Source organism: Pelobates fuscus, chromosome 3 (assembly GCF_036172605.1).
Source record: "Pelobates fuscus isolate aPelFus1 chromosome 3, aPelFus1.pri, whole genome shotgun sequence".
In the NCBI taxonomy this organism is placed as follows: Eukaryota; Metazoa; Chordata; class Amphibia; order Anura; family Pelobatidae; genus Pelobates; species Pelobates fuscus.
Window position 1 is genome coordinate 2,180,304 of NC_086319.1, and position 27,903 is coordinate 2,208,206.

General features: G+C 41.6%; 1 protein-coding gene across 6 annotated transcripts in view; it reads right to left on the reverse strand.

Moving 5' to 3' along the window:
* Window positions 1–4,430: 4,430 nt before the first annotated feature.
* Window positions 4,431–27,903, reverse strand: part of LMO3 (LIM domain only 3) — a 91,825-nt gene continuing 68,352 nt past the window's right edge. For all 6 annotated transcript variants that reach the window (XM_063446617.1, XM_063446620.1, XM_063446616.1 and 3 more), the window contains exons 3-4: window positions 9,853–9,978; window positions 4,431–5,050 (exon numbers count right to left, since the gene is read on the reverse strand). In XM_063446617.1, the coding sequence (XP_063302687.1) occupies window positions 4,945–5,050; window positions 9,853–9,978 (232 nt within the window). In that variant the 3' untranslated portion in view covers window positions 4,431–4,944. The remainder of the gene's footprint in view (window positions 5,051–9,852; window positions 9,979–27,903) is intronic.

A 27,903-nucleotide genomic window follows, 5' to 3' on the forward strand; every position in this document is an offset into this window, starting at 1 on the left:
TTAGGTCAAGTGTCTCAGAAGGAGTTGGTGCAATGTATGAAGCGGGATTTGGATAGGCATGATTCCAGGTGTAGTGATTATTTGGTCAGGGATGGTTCCTGTTTCCATTGGCGTCATGCTCGTAAATCTGTGGCAGTGGCTAGGTGTTGAGGGAAGATTAACAAGCTGTTGGCAATTTTCGTTAGACAGATGGGGGGAGTGGTTGTTCGCCACTGTGAGTTGGGAAACTTGCTTCATGGTTATTTAAGGCATGACGGGGTGCACCTCTCTGACATGGAGAATGTTTTCCTTAATATGGGTTTTCAGGAGGGCCTGCAGCGTGCATTATTTTTGCAGGGGTTGGCCGTTCAGGTGGCTTGGGGATTCAAGCCCTGAGCGAGGGCGGTTAAGATATTGGGGGGAGTAGGATTGGTAGCTGGTATGTTTGAAGTGTGGTAACAATATTCACATGGTTTAATTTGTTATTTGGTAGGTTGGAGCCAGTTAGTGGCTTTCAACCTGGGATGTAGTGGTATCTCGGTGTACCCCTACAATTTTAAAATTATTTGCAATATGATGCCTCTTGTGGTTGTGTTTATTGTGCTATGTTATTCATGTTGTAGTGGACCCCGGGCAATCTCCGCTATTTTTTCCTCTGAGCCAGCCTGGAACCGTTATATCATCAAGTGTACATTCCACCAGTGACTAGGTATTTTGGGGTATTTGAAATAGTTTAATACAGGGCTGACTCAATTATCTGCTAGGCATAGGGGAGTGATTGACCTATTTTGTATGGGAGTGTTAATTGTGTATATCTTTTTACTGTAGTATACTCTCAGGTCCAGGGGGGAGTGCCCCTTGCATGGGGACCTGCATATAAGGCCAGTTGTGGCTGCCATTAAACAGAGTCATGTTTGGGGGATTGGAGAGCTATATTCACTCTGCACGCTCTGATTTCAGTTTCTAGCCATACCATGGATGCTCTGAGCTGGGTGTATAATCATTATTATTATTATTATGATGATATTTTATAGCGCCAACAAATTCCGCAGTGCTTTACAATGGGTGGACGAACAGACATGTAGTTGTAACCAGACAAGTTGGACACACAGGAACAGAGGGGTTGAGGGCCCTGCTCAATGAGCTTACATGGTAGAGGGAATGACGCAAAAAGGTAAGGATAGTATTAGACTATTATTATTATTATTATTATTATTTATATAGCGCCAACAGATTCCGTAGTGCTTTACAATATTATGAGAGGGGATTTAACTATAAATAGGACAATTACAAATAAACTTACAGGAACAATAGGTTGAAGAGGACCCTGCTCAATCGAGCTTACATTCTATAGGAGGTGGGGTGTAAAACACATTAGGACAGGAATTTACAATCAAATAAGGTGGGTTGCCCTTTAAGAGAGGGCAAGAGACAGGTATGTGAGGTAGGGGTTAGTCTTGGAGGCCATAAGCTTTCCTAAAGAGATGTGTTTTAAAGCACTTCTTAAAAGATGCAAGACTAGGGGAGACTAGTGACAGTTGCAGAAGAGGAATAAGTTGGGAGCTATTAACAGTTTAATTGATACGCTTTTATGAAGAAGTGGGTTTTTAACGATTTTTTAAGGAGTGGAGACTGGGTGAGCATCTAACGGAGGAGGGAAGCGAGTTCCACAGGAATGGTGCAGTTCTCAAGAAATCTTGAAGGCGAGCATCAGAGGTGGGAGTACGGACAGAAGATAGACGTGTCTTCAGCCGATCGTAAGGTCCTAGACGGGACATATTTGTGTATAAGGGAGGATAGATAGGTGGGAGCAGCATTATGTAGAGATTTGAAAGCAAGAACAAATTTTAAATTGAGCCCCCATAGAGGTGGGATCATGTTATAATATAACAATTAGTTATAACACAGTCAGTGAGAGGTGGGAGCATATTATAATTTAACAACTAGTTATAACACAGTCAGTAATCATACCATGGACGCTCTGAGCTCGGTATATAAACTTACCATGCATACTCCCAGCTTGGTTTAGAAGCATACCATGGATGCTCCAAGCTCAGTTTACAACAATATCATGGATGTTCTGTGCTCCGTTTATACAAATACCTGTGGATTTTTGTTTATGATCATACAATTGATGGTCCAAGCTTGGTTAATAAACTTACCATGCACGCTCCAAACTTGGTTTATAATCATACCATGGACAATCCAAGCTTAATTTATAAACATACTATGGACACTTCAAGCTTTGTTTTTTAACCATACCATGGATGATCTGATCTCGGTTTATAACCATACCATGGACGCTTCAAACTTGGTTTATAATCATATCATGGATGCTCTCAGTTTGTTATATAAACATACCATGCATGCTCCAAACTTGGTTTATAAACATACCGAGCATGGTTTATAACCATAAAATGGATGCTCTGAGCACAGTTTATATCCATAAAATGGACGCACCGAGCTTGGTTTATAACCATTCCATGGATACTCTGAGTTTTATTTATAACCATACCAGGGACGCTCCGAGCTTGGTTTCTAACCATACCAAGGGACGCTTCGAGCTTGGTTTCTAACCATACCAGGGACGCTCCGAGCTTGGTTTATAACCATACCATGGATGCTCCAAGCTTGGTTTATAGCCGTAAAATGGACGCTCCAAGCTTTTTTTTTTTTAACCATACCATGGATGCTCCTAGCTTGGTTTATAACCATACCATGGACGCTCTGAGCTCGGTTTATAGCCATACCATGGACGCTCGAGCTCGGTTTATAGCCATACCATGGATGTTTCGAGCTCGGTTTATAGCCATAAAATGGACACTCCAGCTTGGTTTATAACAATACCATGGATGCTCTGAGTTGGATGCTGAACGTTGAACTGGCTTTTACAGTTCGACATACTGATAGATTAAGTTAGAGACAATTTTATCTGAACAGCTGTGTTTCCATAGTAGCTTTAGAGTGTTCGATGTTTGTAAGGGAGGAATATGGTGTGGGTGAGTTATGTAGTTAGTTCAGGTGGGAGTGAGTGTCCTGTTTGGTTGTCTTTCTGGCTTAGTTAAGTGTAGAGTGTATGGACCTCTTGTGAAGTGTACATATTGCAGTCTAATGGCAGGGTGAATGTAAGATGCTGAAACAAGCTTTTGTGGCTTTCTGAGAGAACATAGTGAGTTTGCCCAAGAGGCACAATATTCGTGACTGGGTTTAAGAGTAAGCTGCTGATCCATTAGTTTGTCACAGTAATTACAAGGTCTTTCTAACGTCTGTAGTGAGAGCCATCATACGACTGAAACACGTACTAACTTTAAGCATTTCCCCTGCACTAATCATATGCTCCTCGGGGGAGTGTTCTCATGCATTTCAGGTTAGTAATAGGTGCCAGGTTACTTTCTGGCAGACCAGTGAAATGTATTTATTTTTACTGGCCACCACCATTAACGCACACTTTCAAAAATACTCAGGAAAGTCATTCGTGTATTTTTCCGTGAATGCCTTTTGCCATTAAAATAGTTTAACATTCAACACAAGACGTTTCCGCAAGGTCTGAATAGAACGTTTTCATTTCTCTGTTTCCCATTTCCAAGACTTTTCGTATAAATCAAAATCTTTAGACTCGCACTTTCCACCAGTCTTCACAATCGTGAAACTTTCCATAATGCTAGGTATTTTTTACACCAAATATCAACCTTTACAATGTTACCAAAACAAAAGGGAAGCTTTTTGGCTGATCTGCTATGGTGGTTTCCACCCTAAAGGTAGAATACACTTCTAGCAGCTGCCTTCAGTTACTCACCCCAGGGGGCAGACACAATGGGTACATTGTACAGATTAACGATATGACCCCGAGGTCGCATTCTCAGCCCTTTGTAAATATATCCATTTCCAGGCACAATGATCCATTCGTTTGTTAAGCAGAATAGGGGTTTTCCTAAGCTGGGCGTTTAGAGGTTGAATATCTTTATTCACGACATGCTGAGTGTGAGTGGACACTGTCAGCTTCTGTAACAAAGTCATTTAAATCAGTTATATTCTTGTTACCCTTCACTGAGTGGCACGCGCTCTGAGCAGTGTATTTCTACTATCATTAAATCAGAATAAAAACAAAATAATGAGTCTTTGAATCTGTACGAAATGGTTTCCATGAGTGCGTTGCATTTTGTTAGACTATATAGTGGTAAACGCTACTTAAAACAACATTTCCTTTTTGCTTAATGTCAGTAATTGTGCCATTTCTCAGGATCTATGGATCGGGTCAGAGGTGCTTGCGCTGTGCAGACGCTTTGCATCCTATTTGTGAATAACAGACCCAGATTTGCTGGGTTTAAAAAAAATTAAGTGTTAGCATTTGAATAACACGTTGATTTACAAATCCTGAGCTACAACGTGCCCATAGATATAGCAACCGTACCAACGTGAAACTCCCAAATAAAAACACACAGAACATCATAAATGGTTTGAAGTAGAACATGTTTAGCTTTTCACAACCAACATGTTTTACTGTTTAATACTTTTTTTTACTAGAAAGTTACAGCTTATTTAAAATAGCTGAAAATACAGAAAGCATAAATATACAGAGTTTAAACAAAGCTTTTACTAAAGGTAACAATACAAAGAAATAAACGGGAAGACAAATAGTAACACAATAAAACTGTATTACATTTGTGCTTCAAATTTTACAATACATTATGTACAGTCGTTTCTCAAAATAAACATCTCATGCCGATTGACAGAAGAAGCAAACAGACAAAAAAAAACCAGCAGGCGACAAAACAGCAAAACAAAATATCTTGCCAATTCTGTACAGGATCATTATAAACATTTATTTCAGTTTACGGACACATTAAAGTCCACCTTTTATTCCAGATAAATCATTGAGATCTCCCTATAATTAAACTATGCGTGTCAATCCTTATTTACATGATGCGCAAAAAAAGAGAAAGGATGGAGTTGCTCTGCGTCCGATCAGCGAACCTGGGCTGTATACCCTTCCTTCATTAAACCTTCCTCATAGTCTGTCTGGCACAAAATCATGTTGTTCTTAAGGAAAAATTTGTCTCCCACACAAAACCTGAAAAAAACAAAACATATACTTTAATACAAAAATCAAACCAGCAAATGTAACACAGTAAAACACCCCACATTGCCATCAGAATAAATTGTGATTGGAAGATCAATATGTTGACTGAATATTTCAGATTGCAGGTGTATTACGTAAAAGATTTGTTGCAAATACTGTTATGCCAAAGCCACATGGTTCTAAATAAAAGTTAAATAAAAACAAAATAAACGAGGAAACTGTGGGTTGCCCTAAGAGGTGGTTTGACTGCCATTTCATAGATATTTGGGGGGTGATTCGTTGGATATAAAACATCAAAGTCCAACAAGACAAATTAAGAAAAGATGAACCCATCATTTGGGTTCCTCATTGCTCTGTCGCAGTGAATGGAACCCATCATTTGGGTTCCTCATTGCTCTGTCACAGTGAATGGAACCCATCATTTGGGAATCTGTTTAAAGACTGCGGTTACAATTCAGCCGCTGTAATGCAAACTAAATGGTTCTATTCGTCAGAGTTGTGCAAGAAAGGAATAGAAATAAAAGGTCTTTAGTTTAGAAACTTCTAGATAAAACATTTGTCAGTACTCTGGATTGGAGAAATTGTCTTTTGCCTCAACCCCTATTATCAGCTCCAATGATGGGTGGTGCCATTGGTAAATCCCCTCAGTCTATTAAATAGGATGGGAGGATTTAAAGCAAATCTTAATGTCAAATTTCACAGGTATCAAACAGAATGAGAAGTATTTTCCACATGTCTTCCAATTAAACACAAAAAAAAATTCGACAATGAGGTGAATAATGAGCCTAGTTAGTGTACGTGTGATAGAAAAGCTCAGCGTTAAGTGGGTAAGAGATTAAAACATTCTGCCCATTGTCCAATGGGTGACATTTCGGACACAATTAAGGTGATCAATAAATAGCAGTGTTTACGCTAGATTAAACTGACTAGTTATGCAAATGGAAAATATCTATTTAATTGTGACAATATAACCTAGCTGCGGCAGATAATTGTGCAGGTTGACCCCGGGGGGGCAACGAGAGCAGGTCTCTTTTAACAGATAGTCAGGTTCCAACATGCAGGCACTATTGGCAGAATTGGCACAGATTAAATGGGGGACTGGCACTGGTCCTTTGACGTATAGTCAGGGCTTTAAACGAGTAGCAGTTGGACTGATTTGCATTTGTAAAGACTCATGTCAGACACACCGTGCAGTCATTCATTATGCAACTGGATAACTTGGTCAAATGTATCTTTATACTAAGAGAATGGTGTGATAGAGCACTGTAAAGAACGCCACTGTCTCTCAATTGGTTTCTTTAATAGCAGCATTGCATTGTGCATCGCTTTCCCTAATGGTGTTATACAACGTCTGTCCAGTGTGACACTGGGTTCTGGAGCACGACAATATTCTTCACCAAGCACCGAGAGTTAAGATATAATCCCATTTACTGCTGCTTGGATCTCTACTTACACGCTAAACATTATGTTATACCAGAACCATTTATATTTAGATCAAATGTGAATGTTCTGGAAACTTATCTAATACAATAAGAAATGTTTCAAGAAACAGAATATTTTGTAACGATAGAATACATGCCAAAATAGCCCCAAAATCCCACATATCTTACACTTTATTGCCTTCGTTAAACAGACTTGGTAACTAGACAACTACATTTTGTTAATGCCACATTTTAGTGCGTCCAAATTGTAGCCATGTAAATTATATGGGAACCAAAAGCATGGAAGCCTATCACTGTACTTCCAATTACATAGTTACATATAGTCACATAGTTACATATAGTCACATAGTTACATATAGTCACATAGTTACATATAGTTACATATAGTCACATAGTTACATATAGTTACATAGTTACATATAGTCACATAGTTACATATAGTCACATAGTTACATATAGTCACATAGTTACATATAGTCACATAGTTACATATAGTTACATAGTTACATATAGTCACATAGTTACATATAGTCACATAGTTACATATAGTCACATAGTTACATATAGTTACATAGTTACATATAGTCACATAGTTACATATAGTCACATAGTTACATATAGTCACATAGTTACATATAGTTACATAGTTACATATAGTCACATAGTTACATATAGTAACATAGTTACATATAGTCACATAGTTACATATAGTTACATAGTTACATATAGTTACATAGTTACATATAGTAACATAGTTACATATAGTCACATAGTTACATATAGTCACATAGTTACATATAGTTACATAGTTACATATAGTCACATAGTTACATATAGTCACATAGTTACATATAGTCACATAGTTACATATAGTTACATAGTTATATAGTCACATAGTTACATATAGTCACATAGTTACATATAGTCACATAGTTACATATAGTCACATAGTTATATAGTCACATAGTTACATATAGTCACATAGTTACATATAGTCACATAGTTACATATAGTTACATAGTTACATATAGTCACATAGTTACATATAGTCACATAGTTACATATAGTCACATAGTTACATATAGTTACATAGTTACATATAGTCACATAGTTACATATAGTCACATAGTTACATATAGTCACATAGTTACATATAGTTACATAGTTATATAGTCACATAGTTACATATAGTCACATAGTTACATATAGTCACATAGTTACATATAGTCACATAGTTACATATAGTTACATAGTTACATATAGTCACATAGTTACATATAGTCACATAGTTACATATAGTCACATAGTTACATATAGTCACATAGTTACATATAGTCACATAGTTACATATAGTTACATAGTTATATAGTCACATAGCTGAAAAGAGACTTGCGTCCTCACATATGTTTTTGCTGTTGATCCAAAAGAAGGCAAAAAACCCCAGTCTGAAGCGCTTCCAATTTTGCAACAAACTAGCAAAAAATTCCTTCTTGACCCCAAAATAGCAGACAGATGTCTCCTTGGATCAAGCAGCTATTACCCCACTAATTAGAAATTATATCCCTGTATGTTATGTTTTTGCCAGTATTTATCCAGTTTAAACATCTGTATAGATTCTGACAAAACCACCTCTTCAGGCAGAGAATTCCATATCCTTATTGCTCTTACTGTAAAACAACCCCTTTTCTTTGCCTTAGATAAGTATAGTTTGTACTGACATCAAATATATTTGTATAATGTTATCATATCCAAACTAAAGAGATTTACATTTTTTACCTTTCTTTGTAACTAAAATTCTCCATTATTTAATATAATATATAAAAGAGTTCAATAAAAAGTTACTAAAAACTAAATAAACGGGGAAATTGTGAGCTGCTCTAAGAGACCATTTTGACGAACCGACTCGCCCATTGCCGAAATCGGTTGTTTCATGATTTGGTCACATAGCTTTTTGGATTTTTGGAATTTAGAAGATCCATCATTTCACCAAAATTCATGTGATTCATTCTTCGTTTGAAACCAAATGCACTAGTCTAATGGTAACCTTAAAGGGACATACAGCTTCATGAAGTCCCAAAAACAGTGTAATTGCTGAGAATCAGCACAGTTTACATTTTGCAATTTCTACGCCACAAATGGGCAATAAGGTCACCAACAGACATAAATTCCATCATTTTATCCAATTGATCTGTGCTTCCCTATGACAAGCTTTCCTGTGTCCTCTGTTTTCTATGGATCCAAAGATTCACTATGAGAAGCATTAACTGCCTTTGGCATAATCATGGTGTGACCTTCAAAAATCTAAAGTCTTAATAAGCAAATGTCTCCAGCGCTAAAGCCGGAGCCACTTCTTCGAGGAGTAATGGAGGATGGTTAGAAGAAGATAAACAAGGCCAGGTCACCGAGTGCCTGACACTTTGTTTCTATGCAGCCATTACTGAATTTAGACCCAAAATAAAACTGACAAAATCTATTTATCTTTGTAACTATATGAAATGAACACTATAGTGTTAGTAATACAAAAGAAGGAAGGTATTATTCCTAACACCTAGGTCCCTCAGTGCTGGCTCTGGCTACACCTTCATGAGGGAGAACCTAATGTACAGTGAGCACCATGCATGCATTAGGCCTTCCCCATAGGAAAGTATTGACTCGTGGGTATTTTGAGAATGCTGGACATCCTCATGAAAAGCATGGAAAGCATGGAGACGTCCAGCAGCATTTTACAGAGCCCATTTTAATATAGGCTCCAACCCACTGGGTTTCCAATGCATTATTAAATATTTAGGGTCCCACTGGGGGACACATGGGGGGAACACTACGCCCCTCAGTGTTATTTATTTTATTGAATTGTCCCACAGTTGAGGGCAGGGGGATGGACAGTGAAATGTCCAAACCTGGTTCTTTGATTGCAAGCTCCCACCCAATAACTACCCTAGAATATGTCAAAGAATCAAAACAATGGTAAAATATCAGCCAATTTTCTTAAATGACAGGGTGGAGGCTGTTATATTTGGGCATTTTATCACATTGATCTGCTTAGTGAATAGCAACGTCAGAGTATCTCAGACAGAATAGAAATATTATTAGTATCCTCTATTTATAAAGTGCCATCACATTGCTGTACAATTGGTACAATATATCTAAGAGACAACAGAGAATGTGACCAACAAACACAGGAGGAGCCGAGGGCCATGTTCCTTTGGGAACTTACAATCTAGTTTGGGAGATGGGGAGTTCATTCTAATGATTCCATTTCAATGATTAAGCTTTATCACTTAGAAAGCGCGCCCTGCGTGCCGTAAAGCTATTTGTGTGGTTTGCACAGTGGGAGGAGCCGAATCACCGTACCTTTGATTACAAAGCTGGCACGCGAAGCAATCAAGGTGATATACATTGTCCTTCGCTCGCATGACCATTTCAAAGGCGGGGATCAGTTTGCTGCATGCAGCACAATTTCCAGTCACCCCAAACAATCTGCAGAAAAAAGGAACACAAGCAATGTTATAATACATGTAATAAAGAACACATAATACAAAGAATGTTATAATATATATATATATAATACAGAACACATAATACAAAGAATGTTATAATATATATGTAATACAGAACACATAATACAAAGAATGTTATAATATATATGTAATACAGAACACATAATACAAAGAATGTTATAATATATATGTAATACAGAACACATAATACAAACAATGTTATAATATATATATAATACAGAACACATAATACAAAGAATGTTATAATATATATATATAATACGTAACAAATAATACAAAGCATAATAATACGAAGTGTTCTGGATACACAATACGTGCGATATTGGAACTCTGCGTTACTGTACAATATTTATGGATGGATTACGTACGTCAAGGTTTAATGTCTTACACTCAACGTTTTTCAAGAAACTGTGACTACTGCAACAATGCAGCAGAGTTAAAATATTGCCTTTAGAAATATATATACTTCAAAGATGGAAAGCACTCAGCAAACTAAACCTGATCTTAAATGCTTTGGATCTTTTTTCTGTATTGCTTTATCGTGTTTAATAATGTTTTAGTACTACACAAACTTTTCTTTCAAGAGTTAGCACCGTGGCATCAGAGACTTACGGATACAAGTGTAGAACCATGGGTTTTATATATTACGTTATAAATACGATACGATCCTATAATTATATAGTGTGCAGAATAACCTCCAAATAATATCTGGGCTCAAAATAGTGCCAGTGACTTCATATATTATCAAACAGCAGGGTTACAGATCTACCCATGGGTCTGAACAGCTCATAATCACCTCCTTCTAATACCCCAAAAATATAGTCACAGAACTAGAGATGGTGAGAATAGCCCCACCATCAAAACTTACAAATTTAACAACACAGAACCACCACTGGTTCTTGGAGGGGCATGCTCACCAGCCTCTTACTCAAGGACTATGGCCCCTGCAATAGACCTGGCTAAAATGCGTTAAAAAGACTCTGTTTGTGCAATTGGGGTTATATGGTTCAGTTACCAAACAACCGCAAGAACCAGAGACAACCCTGGAGCTTGTTAACACCTATTAACAACTTGGAACGTTTCTCACCGCAGTGTTTTAATTGTTCGTCTGGGTGGCCACAAATCCTATGGACAACCACGAGGTAGCGGCCATCTTGTTCGCATGAACGCAGGCAGCGGTGTTTGGGCATGAATCTCATGGAACTAAAATCAGACACAGAAGCTCCCTGACACCGCTGGACTGCCATTATCACCTGCATTCGGTTCTATGCAACTTAGAAGGCCACTGTTCAGTGATATAATTTGTCTGGATGAAGGGAGCAAGCTCCAGGGTAAGACTATTGACTATTGTTAGGTAGTTTGTTCGTTTTCAAACTACTTAACTAGACCAACCGCGAGCCCTGATTATCTGGAACTGTTTTGGGCATGAGACCATTCCTGCGGTCAGTCAAATAAATGACTTTCAGGAAATTCCTGAACCCCTGAACTGATCTAGGTGATTTTCTGACATGTTGGTCACTCAGATCAGGGCTATCAGGGGATGTGACTTTGTGGGGTTTTATGTGTTTTGGGGTACTTTTGGGATGTTTGGGAAAAAGTATGTTTTTCTGTACTTGGAGATAATTGGATTAGATTAGTACAGTTCTTGATCCAATTATCTCCCAGGCAGAGGGGAGGGATTGTAATATTGTATACGGGAGTATCATGCATGTGAACACCGTTGTCATTGATCTGTGACTTTGTGACCCCACAGGTCCATGTTGGAGTGCCCCTTGCATTGGAACTTGCATAAAAGGCCAGTGTGGCTACCAATAAATCAGTTCTACTTCACCCTCAACACAGAGCCTCGTCTCGTGATTGTAGGGAACAGCTATACCAGCTGTATCACTAGCTCTTGTAAGAGCTATCCTGCTATACTCTCTGGGCTAGGAGAGGTCTACCCACTCGAAGCTGGATCCTTGTCTTAAGTCCAGGGTGGGTGGAGTACAGCGAAACCCCAGCCAGGCTGCGGCGGCTAAGGGGCTACGGTGCTTATAGTTCTTAAGGCGACTAGGAAGCAGCGATTGGCAGAGGTACCCAGTCGGGGTGCCAGACGGTCCATTACACCAGACAAAATCAAAATACAAACTTTTCCTATTGTGCTGCTGACACCTCCCTCTGCAGCTCCAAGCAGGGTAAAGTAATTCACAAAAATAGAAAAAATGAGGGCAGCACAAACAATTGCAAATGTGCACACCAAGTGCTACAAAAAGATTTATTTTCAAGTACATAAGGTCCAAACGTTTCGGGTTATCCCCTTTATCAATGCATGCATTGATAAAATAAAAATATTTTTGTAGCACTTGGTGTGCACATTTGCAATTGTTTGCGCTGTCCTCATATTTTCTATTTAAGTAGAAGTATAGATTAGGGTGTTGCAGTGAATGTGATTGTAACGGCTACCCAGGTATTGAGAGGGTATCTGCCGCTGGAGACGTCCTTTTCCCTGCAAGCTGCTGTGGAGAAGTAAAGCTGGTATAATCCCATCCACGATATCCAGAGAGAGTCAGGTTCAGCTGTAAACAGGAGCAGAGTAATCTTCCCAAATAATCCCCTTCCAAGAACGAGACGAGGCTACGTTTTGAAGGGTCAAGATGAACTGAGGACTGGAACACCCAGCCTGCTTTTTATTAGGAACAGATACATACAGGACACTCCCAGGGGGAGGATGAAAACAACCAATAATACGTATGGTAACACCCCCACGTCTCCTCCCCTCAGATAACCACATAACATAATTAAAATGTCCACATTTTTACACAAGTTCTGGATGTACCCCAAAAACAGGGGGTACAGCTTTAAATCCGGTAGCGCTGGATAGCTCTCCTTCAGGGGAACAATATGTCCAAAAATCAGCCCATTCGGATGTATAGTTCGGGAGATACAGAGTTCCAAAGTTTTGACCGACCGCACAGACCAACTAGCCGAAATTAGTTCCATGAGTTTTGGCCTTGCGGTCGGTCTCCGTTCGCACGGTAAAAAGACCCGAAAACCTGGTCATCCATACGAATCTCGGTGGTCGCTGAAATCCCCATAGATGGTTAAGCATAACTACCGAATGGTGGGACGTTCGGTAGTTTCAGTACGAATTTACGGAGGTCTGGAGGACTCAGCGGTGTTCGCCTGTTTGTGTATCCGTTTTCAGTTCCATGCGGTTACAGGCAAATACCGCTGTTCGTGCACAAGATGGCCGCGAACACATGTAAAAGTCCCGAAATGGCGGCCACCTATACTTTACACACGGAATTCGTACTGAATCATGCGAACGGTTTATTCTTTCGAATCCTCTTATATTTTACACTGTGGATTCACTTAAATCATGCGAACAGGAGACAATGAAATGAATAGAGGTTTAAACTGTAATTCCCTTGCTTGCTTCACAGTTACCAGGGACTTGTAAGGATCCGTTACACTGCTCCCCTTTTGTGGAACACTCCGGCAGACCCGGATTGATCCTGTTCGGGTCAACTTGGGGCTGTCCGGTCTGTTGCTACGGTAAAAGTTCCGTTTGCCTGGATAATCCATCAGCGTTTCCATTGAAGCGGCCCGGGCGATACTGAATGCAGAAATTATACGGCTGTAGTGCTAAGCTCCATCTTAGTAAGCGTCCATTGTCTCCAGCTACTCGGTTCAGCCATACCAGGGGGTTATGATCGGTGATCAGGGTAAACTCCTGTCCATATAAGTAGGGTGTAAGTTTCTTTAGGGCCCAAACTAGGGCTAAACATTCTTTTTCCACTGCCGCGTAACTCACTTCTCTGGGCAATAGTTTTCTGCTGAGATACGCGACAGGGTGTTCTCCCCCATCTTCTCCGATCTGGCTCAGAACTGCCCCCAGTCCATACATGGATGCATCTGTATGGACGACAAATCTTTTGTTAGGAACGGGGGCAGATAGAACAGGTGCATTGATCAGAGCATTTTTCAAGGCTTGAAAGGCTGTCTCACAGGCCGGAGACCACAGGACTACCCTAGGCAAGTTCTTTTTCGTTAAGTCGGTCAGGGGTTTAGCGATAGTACTATAGTCCGGGACAAATTTCCTATAGTATCCTGCTGTCCCTAAGAATGCCAATACCTGCGTCTTGGTGTGGGGTGTGGGCCAGTTAGCTACCGCCTCAATCTTAGCGGGTTCCGGGCGTTGCTTCCCACATCCTACCCTGTGTCCCAGGTATTGGACTTCGGCCATGCGAAGTTACATTTTTCTGGTTTCAGAGTCAGGCCTGCGGCCCGAATCTGATCCAGTACAGCCTCTACATGTCGCAAGTGTTCCCCCCATGTTTCACTATAGATTGCTATGTCATCCAGGTATGCGCAGGCAAAGTCCTGGAAGCCATCAAGAAGTCTACCCACCAAGCGCTGAAAGGTAGCTGGGGCGTTCTTCATCCCAAATGGCATGACCTTAAATTGGTACAGGCCAAATGGGGTGACGAACGCCGACTTAGGGATAGCCTCCTTGGCCAGGGGGATCTGCCAGTATCCCTTGCATAGATCAATGGTGGTCAGATACCTCCCCCAGGCAATGCGGTCTAATAGTTCGTCCACTCGGGGCATGGGGTACGCATCTGTCACGGTACGGTCATTGAGTCACCTATAGTCTACACAAAATCTAGTAGCTCCGTCCTTTTTGGGTACTAGGACTACGGGTGAAGCCCAGGGGCTGTCAGATGGCTCTATGACTCCTAACCTTAGCATCTCTTGTACTTCCTTTTTCATTTCTCCCCTGACTGCCTCAGGGATTCGATATGGGGTCTGCCTAAGGGGTACTTGTCCTGGGGTCTCGACATGGTGGGTCGCTAGCGTGGTGTACCCTGGTTCCTGAGCGAACGTTAATTTCTTTTCCATTATCAACTGTCTAAGTTGGCCCTTTTCAGCTGCGGTCAGCCGCTCCCCTAGTTGGATGGTGTCCAGTAAGCTAGGGGATTTTCTGGGTGCTAACAGGTCTGGGATAGGTAGGCTGTCGGGGTCCTCGGTAGCAGAAATGCATATAGCGGCAATATCCTCTGGCCGCTCTTGGTATTCTTTTAGTAAATTTACATGAAAGGTTTTCTGGATTCTCTCATCTTTATTGCTGGCAATCACATAAGTAGTGTCGCAGACCTGCGCTACTACTTTGTAAGGGCCCTGCCAGGATGTCTGGAGTTTATTTCCCTTTACCGGCCTAAGTACCAGCACTTTCTGACCCACCTGGAAGGTTCTCTGTCGGGCGCCCCTATCATACCAACGCTTCTGTCGACCCTGGGCCGCATGGAGATGGTCCCGTGCCATCCGGGCCAACTGCTCCATGCGGTCCCGCATCTCCAGAACATACGGTACAATAGGGATCCCTTCAGATTCCATCTCCCCTTCCCAATGCTCCCGGATGAGGTCGAGGGGACCTCGTACCCTTCTTCCGTAGAGCAGTTCGAACGGGGAGAACCCAGTGGATTCCTGCGGCACCTCTCGATATGCAAACAAGAGGTGCGGCAAGAATCGCTCCCAGTCTCTGTATTCCGCGGTAAAGGTCCTCAGCAACTGTTTCAAGGTACCATTAAAGCGCTCGCAGAGACCGTTCGTCTGGGGGTGATAGGGTGAGCTGAGGAGGTTTTGAATACCGCAGACCTTCCATAACTGTTGGGTCAGATCTGCGGTAAATTGAGTCCCCCTGTCAGATAGTATTTCTCGGGGAAAACCTACTCTAGTGAATATCCCCACTAAGGCACTGGCGACAGTGTCGGCCTGGATATTTGTCAGGGCGACGGCTTCCGGGTAGCGGGTAGCGTAGTCCACCACAGTAAGTATATATTTCTTACCGGATGGGCTAGGGTTAGGTAGGGGCCCTACCAGGTCGACTGCCACCCGGCTAAACGGTTCCTCGATTATGGGCATAGGTGACAGTCGAGCTTTAGGGTGATCCCCTCTCTTCCCTACCCTCTGGCATATGTCGCAGATACTGCAGTAGCGCCGCACATCCTTGGAAATCCCCGGCCAGAAGAAGGTCTGGGCGATCCGATAGGTTGTGCGGTTACCCCCCAAATGTCCTGCTAGGGGAATATCATGGCCAATTCGGAGAAGCTCCAACCGGTACTTTCTGGGTACCACTAGTTGGCGTTTCTGTGAAGGGGCACAGCCCTTCTTCCTACTCACAGTCAGTCGGTATAACCTGCCATGTTCCCATACAAAACGTTCATGCTCATCCCCCCCACTAGCGGCTATCTCCCGGTACGTCTGTAGGGTGGGGTCCTCTCTAGTCTCCCTCCCAAACTCTTCTGGGGTGTCCCAAGTTAATGGCTTCTCCCTTATGTGTGACCTACGTGTCTGTGTGTTGCTTACCTGGGTCTCCCGGCCTGTGGTGGCGTCATCGGTAAGCCTGCTCTGAGCTCGGGTGGTTACGGGGCAGGCTGCATCTGTGGTGGGCAAGTAGGCTGAAGTCAGAGGGCCAATATCGTTGCCCAAGACGACCTCAGCAGGTAGATTATCCATGATGCCCACCGTGGTCTTTCCTGACCCAACCCCCCAGTCCAAGTGTACCCGGGCCGTGGGTAAACGAAATACAGCGCCCCCTGCAACACGGACAGCAACGGTGTGTTTGGCCAAATGCTCTGGTTTTACCAAGTGTCGCTGCACCAAAGTAATGGTAGCCCCCGTATCTCTCAATCCTTGGGCTATTTGTCCATTCACGCTTACCTCTTGCCTATGGTGCTGGCGATTATCTGGGGAGGCGGCTTGTATCGGATCTGCCTCATACAAAATGCCCAAGCATTCCTCGGGGCCCATTTCGGCCTCTACACAGTGGGCAGCAGAGGTATGTGTGGTGTTGTTCTCTGTGGAGTTGCGCCTCCAATTATTATTAGCGGCTGGTCCTAGCGGGCAATACCTTGCGATATGTCCAGGGTTGTTGCACCGGTGACAGGTGATCCTATGCGAGTCTCGGGGGTAGTTGTTGTGTCCTTGAGGCCGAGCTGGCCCTGGTGGTATGGGAGCCCGGAACTCTGGTCGAGACGAGGCAGCCGGGGGCCGTTGCTCCACCTTGATAGCTGGCCTTGGGGTATTTTGGCTTACTCTCCTGCTTTCGGCGTACTCGTCTGCCAGCTGAGCTGCCTCCTTTAAATTGCTAGGGCGTCTGTCCCTTACCCAATCCTGCAAGTCAGCAGATACACAGTTGTAATACTTCTTCTCCCGTGCTAGCGTTGCAGCCTTGCATCCAGTGTGATGCCACTCGCTGTAACCTATTAGCCCATTCCATGTGGGAGTCCACAGCTTTCTTTTTGGACTCCCGGAAGCGGCGACGGTATGTCTCTGGGGTTACAGCGTACCGGCGGAGTAGTGCCTCTTTTACTTTTTGGTACTGTGCAATCTCCTCTGTAGTCAGTGCTCGAAAAGCCTCATTTGCTTTTCCTGATAGCTTCCCAGCCAGAATAGTGACCCATTGCTCTGGTGGTACTTGGTGTAGGGAGCACTGCCTTTCAAAGTCTGCCAAATAACCGTCAATTTCTTCTTCACTTTCCACAAAGGTTTTAAAAGCAGTAAATGGAATTTTCTTTACTGCAGCATTGTGTGTAGGAGTAGGAACTGTATGTGTAATAGGCTGGTTAGCCCTTACCAGTGCCGTGTCTTGCTCCTTCTTAGTTTGTATTTCTTCCCTTGTTTCTCGGATCAGTTGGTTTATTAGCTCCACGGACGTGGCTGGGTATAAAGATAATCTCCGCCGTACAATTGCAGTAATCTCATCGTCCTCGCTGACGGGTGCCATGGGCTCAGTGACTTCCATGGACCTATCCATCTCATCTAGCTCCAGTAGGTCTGCTATCAGCTCTCTCCGTGGTCTGTTACTGGCGCTCCTACCACGACTCTCCAATAGATCTTTCAATGTGGGCCTTTTTAGCTTGGCATACTGTGTCTCCATTCAGGGCTTGCTCCTTGGATGAAAGGACCATCCCACCGCTGCCAACCAATGTAACGGCTACCCAGGTATTGAGAGGGTATCTGCCGCTGGAGACGTCCTTTTCCCTGCAAGCTGCTGTGGAGAAGTAAAGCTGGTATAATCCCATCCACGATATCCAGAGAGAGTCAGGTTCAGCTGTAAACAGGAGCAGAGTAATCTTCCCAAATAATCCCCTTCCAAGAACGAGACGAGGCTAAGTTTTGAAGGGTCAAGATGAACTGAGGACTGGAACACCCAGCCTGCTTTTTATTAGGAACAGATACATACAGGACACTCCCAGGGGGAGGATGAAAACAACCAATAATACGTATGGTAACACCCCCACGTCTCCTCCCCTCAGATAACCACATAACATAATTAAAATGTCCACATTTTTACACAAGTTCTGGATGTACCCCAAAAACAGGGGGTACAGCTTTAAAGCGCTGGATAGCGCTGCCATTCTCGGGTCAAGAAGGAATTTTTCCTAGCTTGTTGAAAAATTGGAAGTGCTTCAAACTGGTTTTTTTAGCCTTATTTTGGATCAACAGCAAAAAACATATGTGAGGCAGGCTGAACTTGATGGACACAAGTCTCTTTTCAGCTATGTAACTATGTAAGCTCAGTTGTTCCATCACCATCAATAATACTATTACACCTACTCCTGTCGCCAGACATGTTCAGAATTTCCACTGTGGTCATATGGAGAACCTCAAATTCCAAGCACTTGAAAAACATCTTCCTAACCCCAGAAAAGGTAATTTCAACAGACTTTGTTTTTCAAAAAGAGTCTCAGTGGATCTACAAGTTTAAAACCTTACGGTCTAAATGAAGAATACAATATAAATAAAATTAGTTTCTTTGGCACCTATCATTACTTCTCTATACTTTTCTTTTACTTTTGGTCTTTATACTTTGCTTAAATTGTTATATGAGCAAGGCTTCCATTAAGACTCATATATCTCTTTCCAGCTCTGGAACATTACCCAGTAATGACATTGACAATTAGCACCTAAGTGACTATCATTGTCACCATTGTACATACTATTACTTTGTGGCACAGCACAGATCAGCCCGGTATGTTTCTCATTGGCTTAATATAATCAAACTCTTCTGGTTTTCGTCATAGTTATCATCATGAGGATGATCAGATTCCACGCTATTACTAGTGATCTTGCGGTGTTTAGAGGTATCACCCTTTTGCCACTACACTCGATCTCAGGCATCAAGTGTAGTGGTGTTGTGGAGAGAGGCTTGCAGACTATGGTGAGGCCTAATAGAAAGCAGTTGTTGTTGGGGGATTCCATCATAAGAGGTTTGGAGATGGACAATGGTGGTCTTGTGTGATGTCTTCCCGGAGCTACTGCTCACAGAGACAGGAGACGTATCTGTAATATTGTTAAGCAAGCAAAGCAGGAAGGGGAATTGGATGTACTTGTCCATTTAGGGACAAATGACTTGGCTTGCAATGAGGTTTCAGAGGTAAAGGAAGTTTTTTGTGTTTTTGCCAATGATATACGGCAGGTTGCTTCCACACTGTCATTCTCTGAAGTTCTGCCTGTGCATAACACTCAGAATGACAGGCGGATGCGTATTAGGGACTTTAACTTGTGGCTTGGTGAATGGTGTCGGGAGCAAGGATTTGGCTTTATTTCTCATGGTAGCTCTGTTTGGAATGGAAATAAACTGTGCACAAAAGATGGACTGCATCTTTCTCAAAAGGGAACAAATGTTCTCAGTGAGCAGTTCAGAGGTTTTGCTAGGATGTATTTAAACTAGGAGGGGGGGGCAAAAGGGTGATAAAACATCAATCCAATTTCCCCCCCAAAACAAGGACAGAAGGTGCCTGTAGCAAGTGTGTTAAAAAATAATATGCTTAGAGTCATGTCTGCAAATGCTCGCAGTTTAGGGAATAAGATCCATGAACTTGTGGCAATAAGGGCAACTGATAGTGTAGATTTAGTTGCTGTTACGGAGACATGGTATAATGAGAAAAATGACTGGGACATAGCAATACCAGGGTACTCTTTATATAGAAAAGACAGGGAAGGCAAGAAAGGGCCCTGTATGTAAAGAATAGCATAAAATTTAGCCTAATAAAAGTTAGTGAGGCGAACATAGAGTCCGTTTGGGTTACGTTAGAATTTGGTAATCACACAGTAACTCGTGTAGGTGTGATTTATAGGCCCCCAGGACAAATTGAAGAGTTAGATAATCTACTAGTTGAAGAAATAGCTAAAATGACAATGAAGAGGGAAGTTATCATCATGGGTGACTTTAATCTTCCTGATATAAATTGGAAAACAAAAATAGCTACTTGTGCCAGGAGCACACATATTCTAAACTCCCTACTGGGATTGTCTCTAAAACAAGTCGTTGAGGAGCCAACTCATAAAGAGGCCATACTAGATATAGTGTTAACAAATGGAGATTTGGTATCCGATATTACTGTAGGTGAAAGTTTAGGATCCAGTGATCATCAATCAGTGTGGTTTAATATAAGAACAGTGATTGAGTCACACCACACAGAAACAAAAGTTTTAGACTTTTGAAAAACAGACTTTTCAAAAATTAGAATATGTGTAAAGGAGTCATTATTAGGCTGGAGCAATTTAAATGGAGACCAAGAAAAAATGGATTATTTAAAAGTTGCACTGCTGAAGGCAAAAGAAAATTGCATTAGACTTGTCTGTAAAAGCCAAAAATTCAAGAAACCACTGTAGTACTCCGCAGATGTGGCCAAAAACAAAAAGTTAGCATTTAGTAATTATAAAAAAAACCAGAGTGAGGAAGACAGAATGATCTATAAGATTAGGCAGAAAGAGGCTAAGCAAGTTATAAGAGCTTCCAAATCACACACAGAAGAGAAAACAGCACAGTCAGTAAAAAAGGGGACAAAACTTTTTTAAGATACATAAATGAGAAAAGAAAAGTAAAACAAGGATTAGTTAGATTAAAAACAAAAGAAGGAAGGTATGTAGAAGAGGATAAAGGTCTAGCTGACTGCCTCAATGAATATTTTTGTTCAATATTTACAGATGAAAATGGAGGAAAGCCTCAGTTAGGAAAAAGGACAAATGAGTCATTTATTACACGTGAGTTTACAGAGGAAGAGGTTCTATTTCAACTGTCAAAAGTAAAGACAAATAAGTCAATGGGACCTGATGGAATACACCCAAAGCTATTAAAACAGCTTAGTGGTGTACTAGCAAAACCATTAACATATTTATTTAACCAATCATTGTTAACAGGAGTAGTCCCAGATGATTGGAAGTTGGGAAATGTTGTGCCCATTCACAAGAAAGTTTATAGGGCGTAGTCGGGCAACTATAGGCCAGTAAGCCTAACTTCAGTAGTGGGGAAAGTGATGGAAACCATGTTAAAGGATAGGATTGTTGAACATCTAAAAACACATGGATTTCAAGATCAGAGACAACATGGGTTTACTTCAGGGAGATCATGCCAAACTAATCTTATTGATTTTTTTGATTGGGTAACTAAAATAATAGATCAGGTTGGTGCAGTAGATATTGCTTACCTAGATTTCAGTAAGGCTTTTGACACTGTTGCACATAGAAGGCTTATCAATAAACTGCAATCTTTAAATTTGGATTTCAATATTGTTGAATGGGTAAGGCAGTGGCTGAGTGACAGGCAACAGAGGGTTGTAGTCAATGGATTATATTCGAAGCTTGGGCTTGTCACCAGTGGGTTACCTGAGGGATCTGTACTTGGACCCATTCTCTTTAATGTTTTTATTAGTGATGGCTAAGGTATGTCTTTTTGCTGATGATACTAAGATATGTATCAGGGTTGATGCTCCAGGAGGGATAAGCCAAATGGCAAATGATTTAGGTAAACTAGAAAAATGATCAGAGTTGTGGCAACTGACATTTAATGTGAATAAGTGCAAGATAATGCATCTTGGACGTAAAAACCCAAGAGCAGATTATAGAATATTTGATAGTCCTAACCTCAACATCTGAGGAAAGGGATTTAGGGGTAATTATTTCTGATGACTTAGAGGTAGGCAGACAATGTAATAGAGCAGCAGGAAATGCTAGCAGAATGCTTGGTTGTATAGGATGAGGTATTAGCAGTAGAAAGAGGGAAGTGCTCATGCCATTGTACAGACCACTGGTGAGACCTCACTTGGAGTATTGTACGCTGTACTGGAGACCGTATCTTCAGAAGGATATTGATACCTTAGAGAGAGTTCAGAGAAGGGCTACTAAACTGGTTCATGGATTGCAGGATAAAACTTACCAGGAAAGGTTAAAGGATCTTAACATGTATAGCTTGGAGGAAAGACGAGACAGGGGGGATATGATAGAAACATTTAAATACATAAAGGGAATCAACACGGTAAAGGAGGAGACTATATTTAAAAGAAGAAAACTACCACAACAAGAGGACATAGTCTTAAATTAGAGGGACAAAGGTTTACAAATAATATCAGGAAGTATTACTTTACTGAGAGGGTAGTGGATGCATGGAATAGCCTTCCAGCTGAAGTGGTAGAGGTTAACACAGTAAAGGAGTTTAAGCATGCGTGGGATAGGCATAAGGCTATCCTAACTATAAGATAATGCCAGGGACTAATGAAAGTATTTAGAAAACTGGGCAGACTAGATGGGCCGAATGGTTCTTATCTGCCGTCACATTCTATGTTTCTATGCTATGTGTATTACACATCAACTGTCACAACAATGGACATCAATCTTTCCCCCAGAGCCAAGGTAAACCATTAGTGGGTTCTGGCATGAATAGGCTCACAGTTACTGTCCATTATACCCCATACATTAGCCACTGTTATATTAATGACTGCGCCTCTATAGATTTATTTTATCTCACTAGAACTATTATTTATTTTTTTTGTGTGTATTTATCTTCTATTTTGACATTTTTCCATACAGCCTCTTAGTCTCTTTACTAATGAGGTTTTTTGGGTCCTTCGGGACTCCTTAGGTGCTAACTACAGACATCATCATTAGTTCCTCCCCCGGAACAATTATTCTTTTGAGCGCCTTATTTAAGTTTGGTGCACAAGGGTATCAGTTACCCCTTGAAGAGCCGCTTACCGGCGAAATGTGCGTCAGGGCTCCTACCTTAAGCCTCATTCTGCAGTTGACCGACTATTAGATTCTTATGCGTTATTACGTTACACTACTTACTTAATCCTGCAGCAAGCAACTTAGGTTTCCAGTCCGGCTCGATTAGTGAACTCCTCGATTGGGCATTCACTCCCTTCATACGTCGGTTCACTATTTAGACTTTATATTTTACTTTTAGATTATTAGCTAGTGTAGTAGTCTAGAGAATTGATTTAGGTGCCTGAAGACACAGATTAGAACTCTAATGATAGGTGCCCTTGAAGACACAGATTAGAACTCTAATGATAGGTGCCCTTGAAGACACAGATTAGAACTCTAATGATAGGTGCCCTTGAAGACACAGATTAGAACTCTAATGATAGGTGCTCTTGAAGACACAGATTAGAACTCTAATGATAGGTGCCCTTGAAGACACAGATTAGAACTCTAATGATAGGTGCCCTTGAAGACACAGATTAGAACTCTAATGATAGGTGCCCTTGAAGACACAGATTAGAACTCTAATGATAGGTGCCCTTGAAGACACAGATTAGAACTCTAATGATAGGTGCCCTTGAAGACACAGATTAGAACTCTAATGATAGGTGCTCTTGAAGACACAGATTAGAACTCTAATGATAGGTGCTCTTGAAGGCACAGGCGTAATTACTGAATGCACTAGCTAGTACATGCTGTTTATTCTCTCTGTGTTATCCTAAACATTGGCTTCCTTCAGTGGCTTCTGCTATTCATTAATTAAGGCTCTCTCGGCTCTTACCCCGATTGCCTACCTCTTCCACTTAGAAGCACCGTTTACTAGCCTGAATTACACTGTTAGCGATCTCCCTACTCAGACATCTGACCACAATTTATTCAGATATCTGAGGCTCTCAGTCAAGTCTCGGTTGGAAGGATACTTTGCGTCTACATTACTATCACTGTAGGGATATCGTTACAACTTACACCCTATCCAGGCTATTCGCTACCTCACACATTTGAGGAAATATACGTTGCAGTTTTCTAACTGCTTGTTAAAATAACCATTTTGAGTTATACTCAGCTTATCTTTTGTATATATTTCTCTCTCTTTACCCTTTCTCTTTCGGTTCGATTTTTTATGAGCTGGCTACTATCCTAGCCTGTTTTAACATTACATTAAAAGTTATTTTTTAATTTTACAGTTGGCCACTGGACAGAGTACTTCTCTTTTGTCCCTCATCTATGGGAACTCTTGTATAAAAATCAGTGATCATGATCATTTAAAAGCATATCCAGAAATATTAAGTTGACGCCGATGCCTGAGCGCATGCTCTCTCGAGCAAGAAACTCTTTGACCAACAAAGAACATTTCCTGAGCAAATCATTTCAATCGTCTCAGCATTATCCATTTGCGTTCCTCGCAGGTTTCCACCACATCTATGATTACTTTATACAGGCTGCACATTAAGGTAAATTGGGTCATAAACTAGACATATCCAATAGCAAAATTGAAATATACTGCGAGAGCAAAGGGCTAATAGTGGCAGCTTGCAACGTGAAACGTATGCTTAGTGATACATGTATGTAAGTAAAGTGCGACTACAGATCGACACACAGTCATACAGCTCATCGACACTGCAACCTTTACACTACACTCAGGCCGACAATTTCTGGGTTAACAGGTTTGTGGGCGTTCTGTTAGCTGTCACCAAATTTAGGGTAACACACAGATAGACCAACCTCACTGGAGGAGACCTTAAACTGCTAAGATACATCCCTCATCTTCTTGTTGGAAAAACTGCCCCAGGGTTGAATGTGAGACCCTCTCAGTAACACTGCAGCCAGGCTGGTCCAGGTTATGGTCTGTGGAGACACCATGGAGTGCCACAATATCTGATAGTGGAGATCCATTGTGACTGGAGCCAGGTACACATAAGAACACAGAGGTCCATCAGCCACTGGTTTGTGACACATTGGCCATTGGACTAGCCCTGTTTAATAACTCATTTTTTGTCTTCCATGTTAACAAATTGCTCTTCAAAAGGTCACAATCTCAAGTATATACAGCATGGTATATATGTTACATTGAGGTGTATATGGTATATGGATATATGGAGGTACATATGGTATATATGCTATATGATGGTATATATGTTACATTGAGGTGTATATAGTATATGGAAATATGGAGGTAAATATGGTATATGGATATGTTAAAATGTAACGTACAACCCAACACGCAGCGTGAAAACCCACCAGGACAGATTAGAGACAGAAAGAAGGTCCCTAAACCTGTCCTTGGAATGACCTGATTAAAGTATCCACTCTAAGGAATGTTAGAACAAGCCAAGATCAAGGGAAGCCAGAAATACACAAGTACGAGAATCAAAGCCGAGTCAAGAGAGCCAGAAAACAAAATAGTCGAGAGGTAAGTGTAAGAGGGCTGACAGAAGGTATATATGGTATATGGTTCTATGTATTTGGATGCAGGAGGAATATATAACATGTAGCTATATAGATGCATGATATTTTTATATATTGAGGGATATACAGTTTATGGCGATATATGGACTCCACAAGATCTCGAGAACATGTACTGTGGTATCTGGCACTAAGACATTAGCAGCAGATCCTTTAAGTTGTGCAAGTTGCAAGGTGGGGCCTCCATGGATTGGATTTGTTGTTCCAGCACATCCCACAAATGCTCAATTGAATTTAAAATATGGGGAATTTGGAGGCCAAGGCAACTCCTTGAACTCTTTGTCATGTTTCCCAAAACAATCCTGAGCAATTTTTGCAGTGTTGGAGGGTGCATTACCCTGCTGAAAGATGCCACTGCCATCAGGGGACACCATTGCCATGAAGGAGTGTACGTGATCTGCAACAATCTTTAGTAGGAGGTACATGTCAAAGCAACAACTACATGAATGCCAGAACCCAAGGTTTCCCAGCAGAAAATTGCCCAGAGTATAACACTGGCTCTGCTAGCTTGCCTTCTTCTGTAGTGCATCTTAAAGTCATCTCTTCCCCACGTAAAACACACACAAAGATTCAGCCATCCACCTGATCAAAAAGAAAATGTGATTTATCAAACTAGGCAACCTTCTTTTACTGCTCCATGGTCCAGTTATCATGCTCATGTCCCCAACGGGAAGTGCTTTTGGTGGTGAACAGGGGTCATCATGAGCATGCTGACTGGACTGCAGTTACACAACCCCATACACAGCAAACTGTGGTGCACTATGTGTTCTGAAACCTTTCTATCTTAGCCCGCATTATGTTTTTCACAGTTTTAGCTAAAGTAACTCGTGTGTGATCTGTGTGATTGGACCAGACAGGCTAGTCTTCACTCTCCAAGCGCATCAATCAGCCTTGGGCGCCTATGACCATAACGCTGGTTCACAAGCTGTTCTTCCTCGCTTAATGTTTGGTAGGTACTATCTGCTTCGTACTGGAAACACTCCACAAGACTTACCATTTTGGAGATGCTCTGACCCAGTCATCTAGCTATCACTATTTGGCCCATGTGAAAGTCACCCAATATACCAAAATCTGCTGATCTGACTTGGTGATCACATCGAGTATTTATGTATGTGAAATCTGTTATCTCAAATAGACAGCTACCGTGCCTTTCGGTAGGTGCATGGTGCGCTCCACAGCACTAAAAAATCCTGGTATCTGTGTCACATTGTCACCATTATCACCACGGAAACCTGATCATTTTTTATCCTCAGTAATATTTCAGTGTTCCTCTGGTTAATTGTAGGACAAAAAGACACCACGATTGACCTCTTTAGTACAGATGACATAATGAATGGATTTTTCATGCCTCTCTTTTTGTGATTGAAAATGTATCGTTAAAGTGTTTTAAAAATGTATAAACTTCAAGGGATACTATAGAGCCAGAAATACAAGCTGTATTCCTGGCACTAACGCTCTGCCTCACCCTCCCCGTTAAACAATGGGTTAAAAACACTTTAATTAGTTATCTGATACCAGCACTGATATCCCTCTGTGCTGGGTCGAAGCTCCTTTTCCTCCATTCTGCGATGGTAGACAGCCACTGTGGGCAGACTTAGCACTTCAATGTAAACATTGCAGTTTCTATGGAACTGTAATGTTTAACTTTGTAGCACTAAGGGCAATAAAGGCACTGCACCCAGACCACTTCAATGAGCTGAAGTGGTCTGGGTGCATATAGTGTCCCTTTAAATATTTTTCTGGTTAGCAGTGTGACAGACCTCCCTATCTCTGGATCATCACTTTAAACTTGTTTTGTCTTTTTGTTCGTCAGTTCCCGATTGTTCGTCTATTTCCCTGGTTTCAAACACTAAAACAAACTAAGTACTGAATGGCTGGCCACCCAGCTGATTGTTAACCTTTTTGATCTCTTAGACACTGTGGTTAACCGCAGCCACTTCCATCTCCCGAACGGTTGGCTGGGTGGTCGTCGTTCGTATGAACGAACACGTGGCGGTGGCCATCTTAAACTATTGAACCCTCAGCGGTGTTTTGTCGTCGACCGCATGGAACTGTTTTCGGTCACTGTTTCACACGAACACTGCTGGGACTTCCAGACTTCCATAATTTCGTTTAGATTCATACGAACGCAGCAGCGTTCGGTACATTTAAACGCACAAACCAGACCGACCCTGAGGACTAAAAGCCATGGAACTAATTCTAGACAGATTTATGCTGAATGGTCGGTGAAAACAATTATACCCCATGGCAATCTGACTGTGTTCGTGGGATCTGAGTGCTTTTCGGACATATTGAGTGCTCAGATCCAAGCTATCTGTGGATATGTCGAATATGGGGGTTTAATTATGGGAAACATTAGTTATGTATTGTAATGTGTTTTTGTTACAGTTTT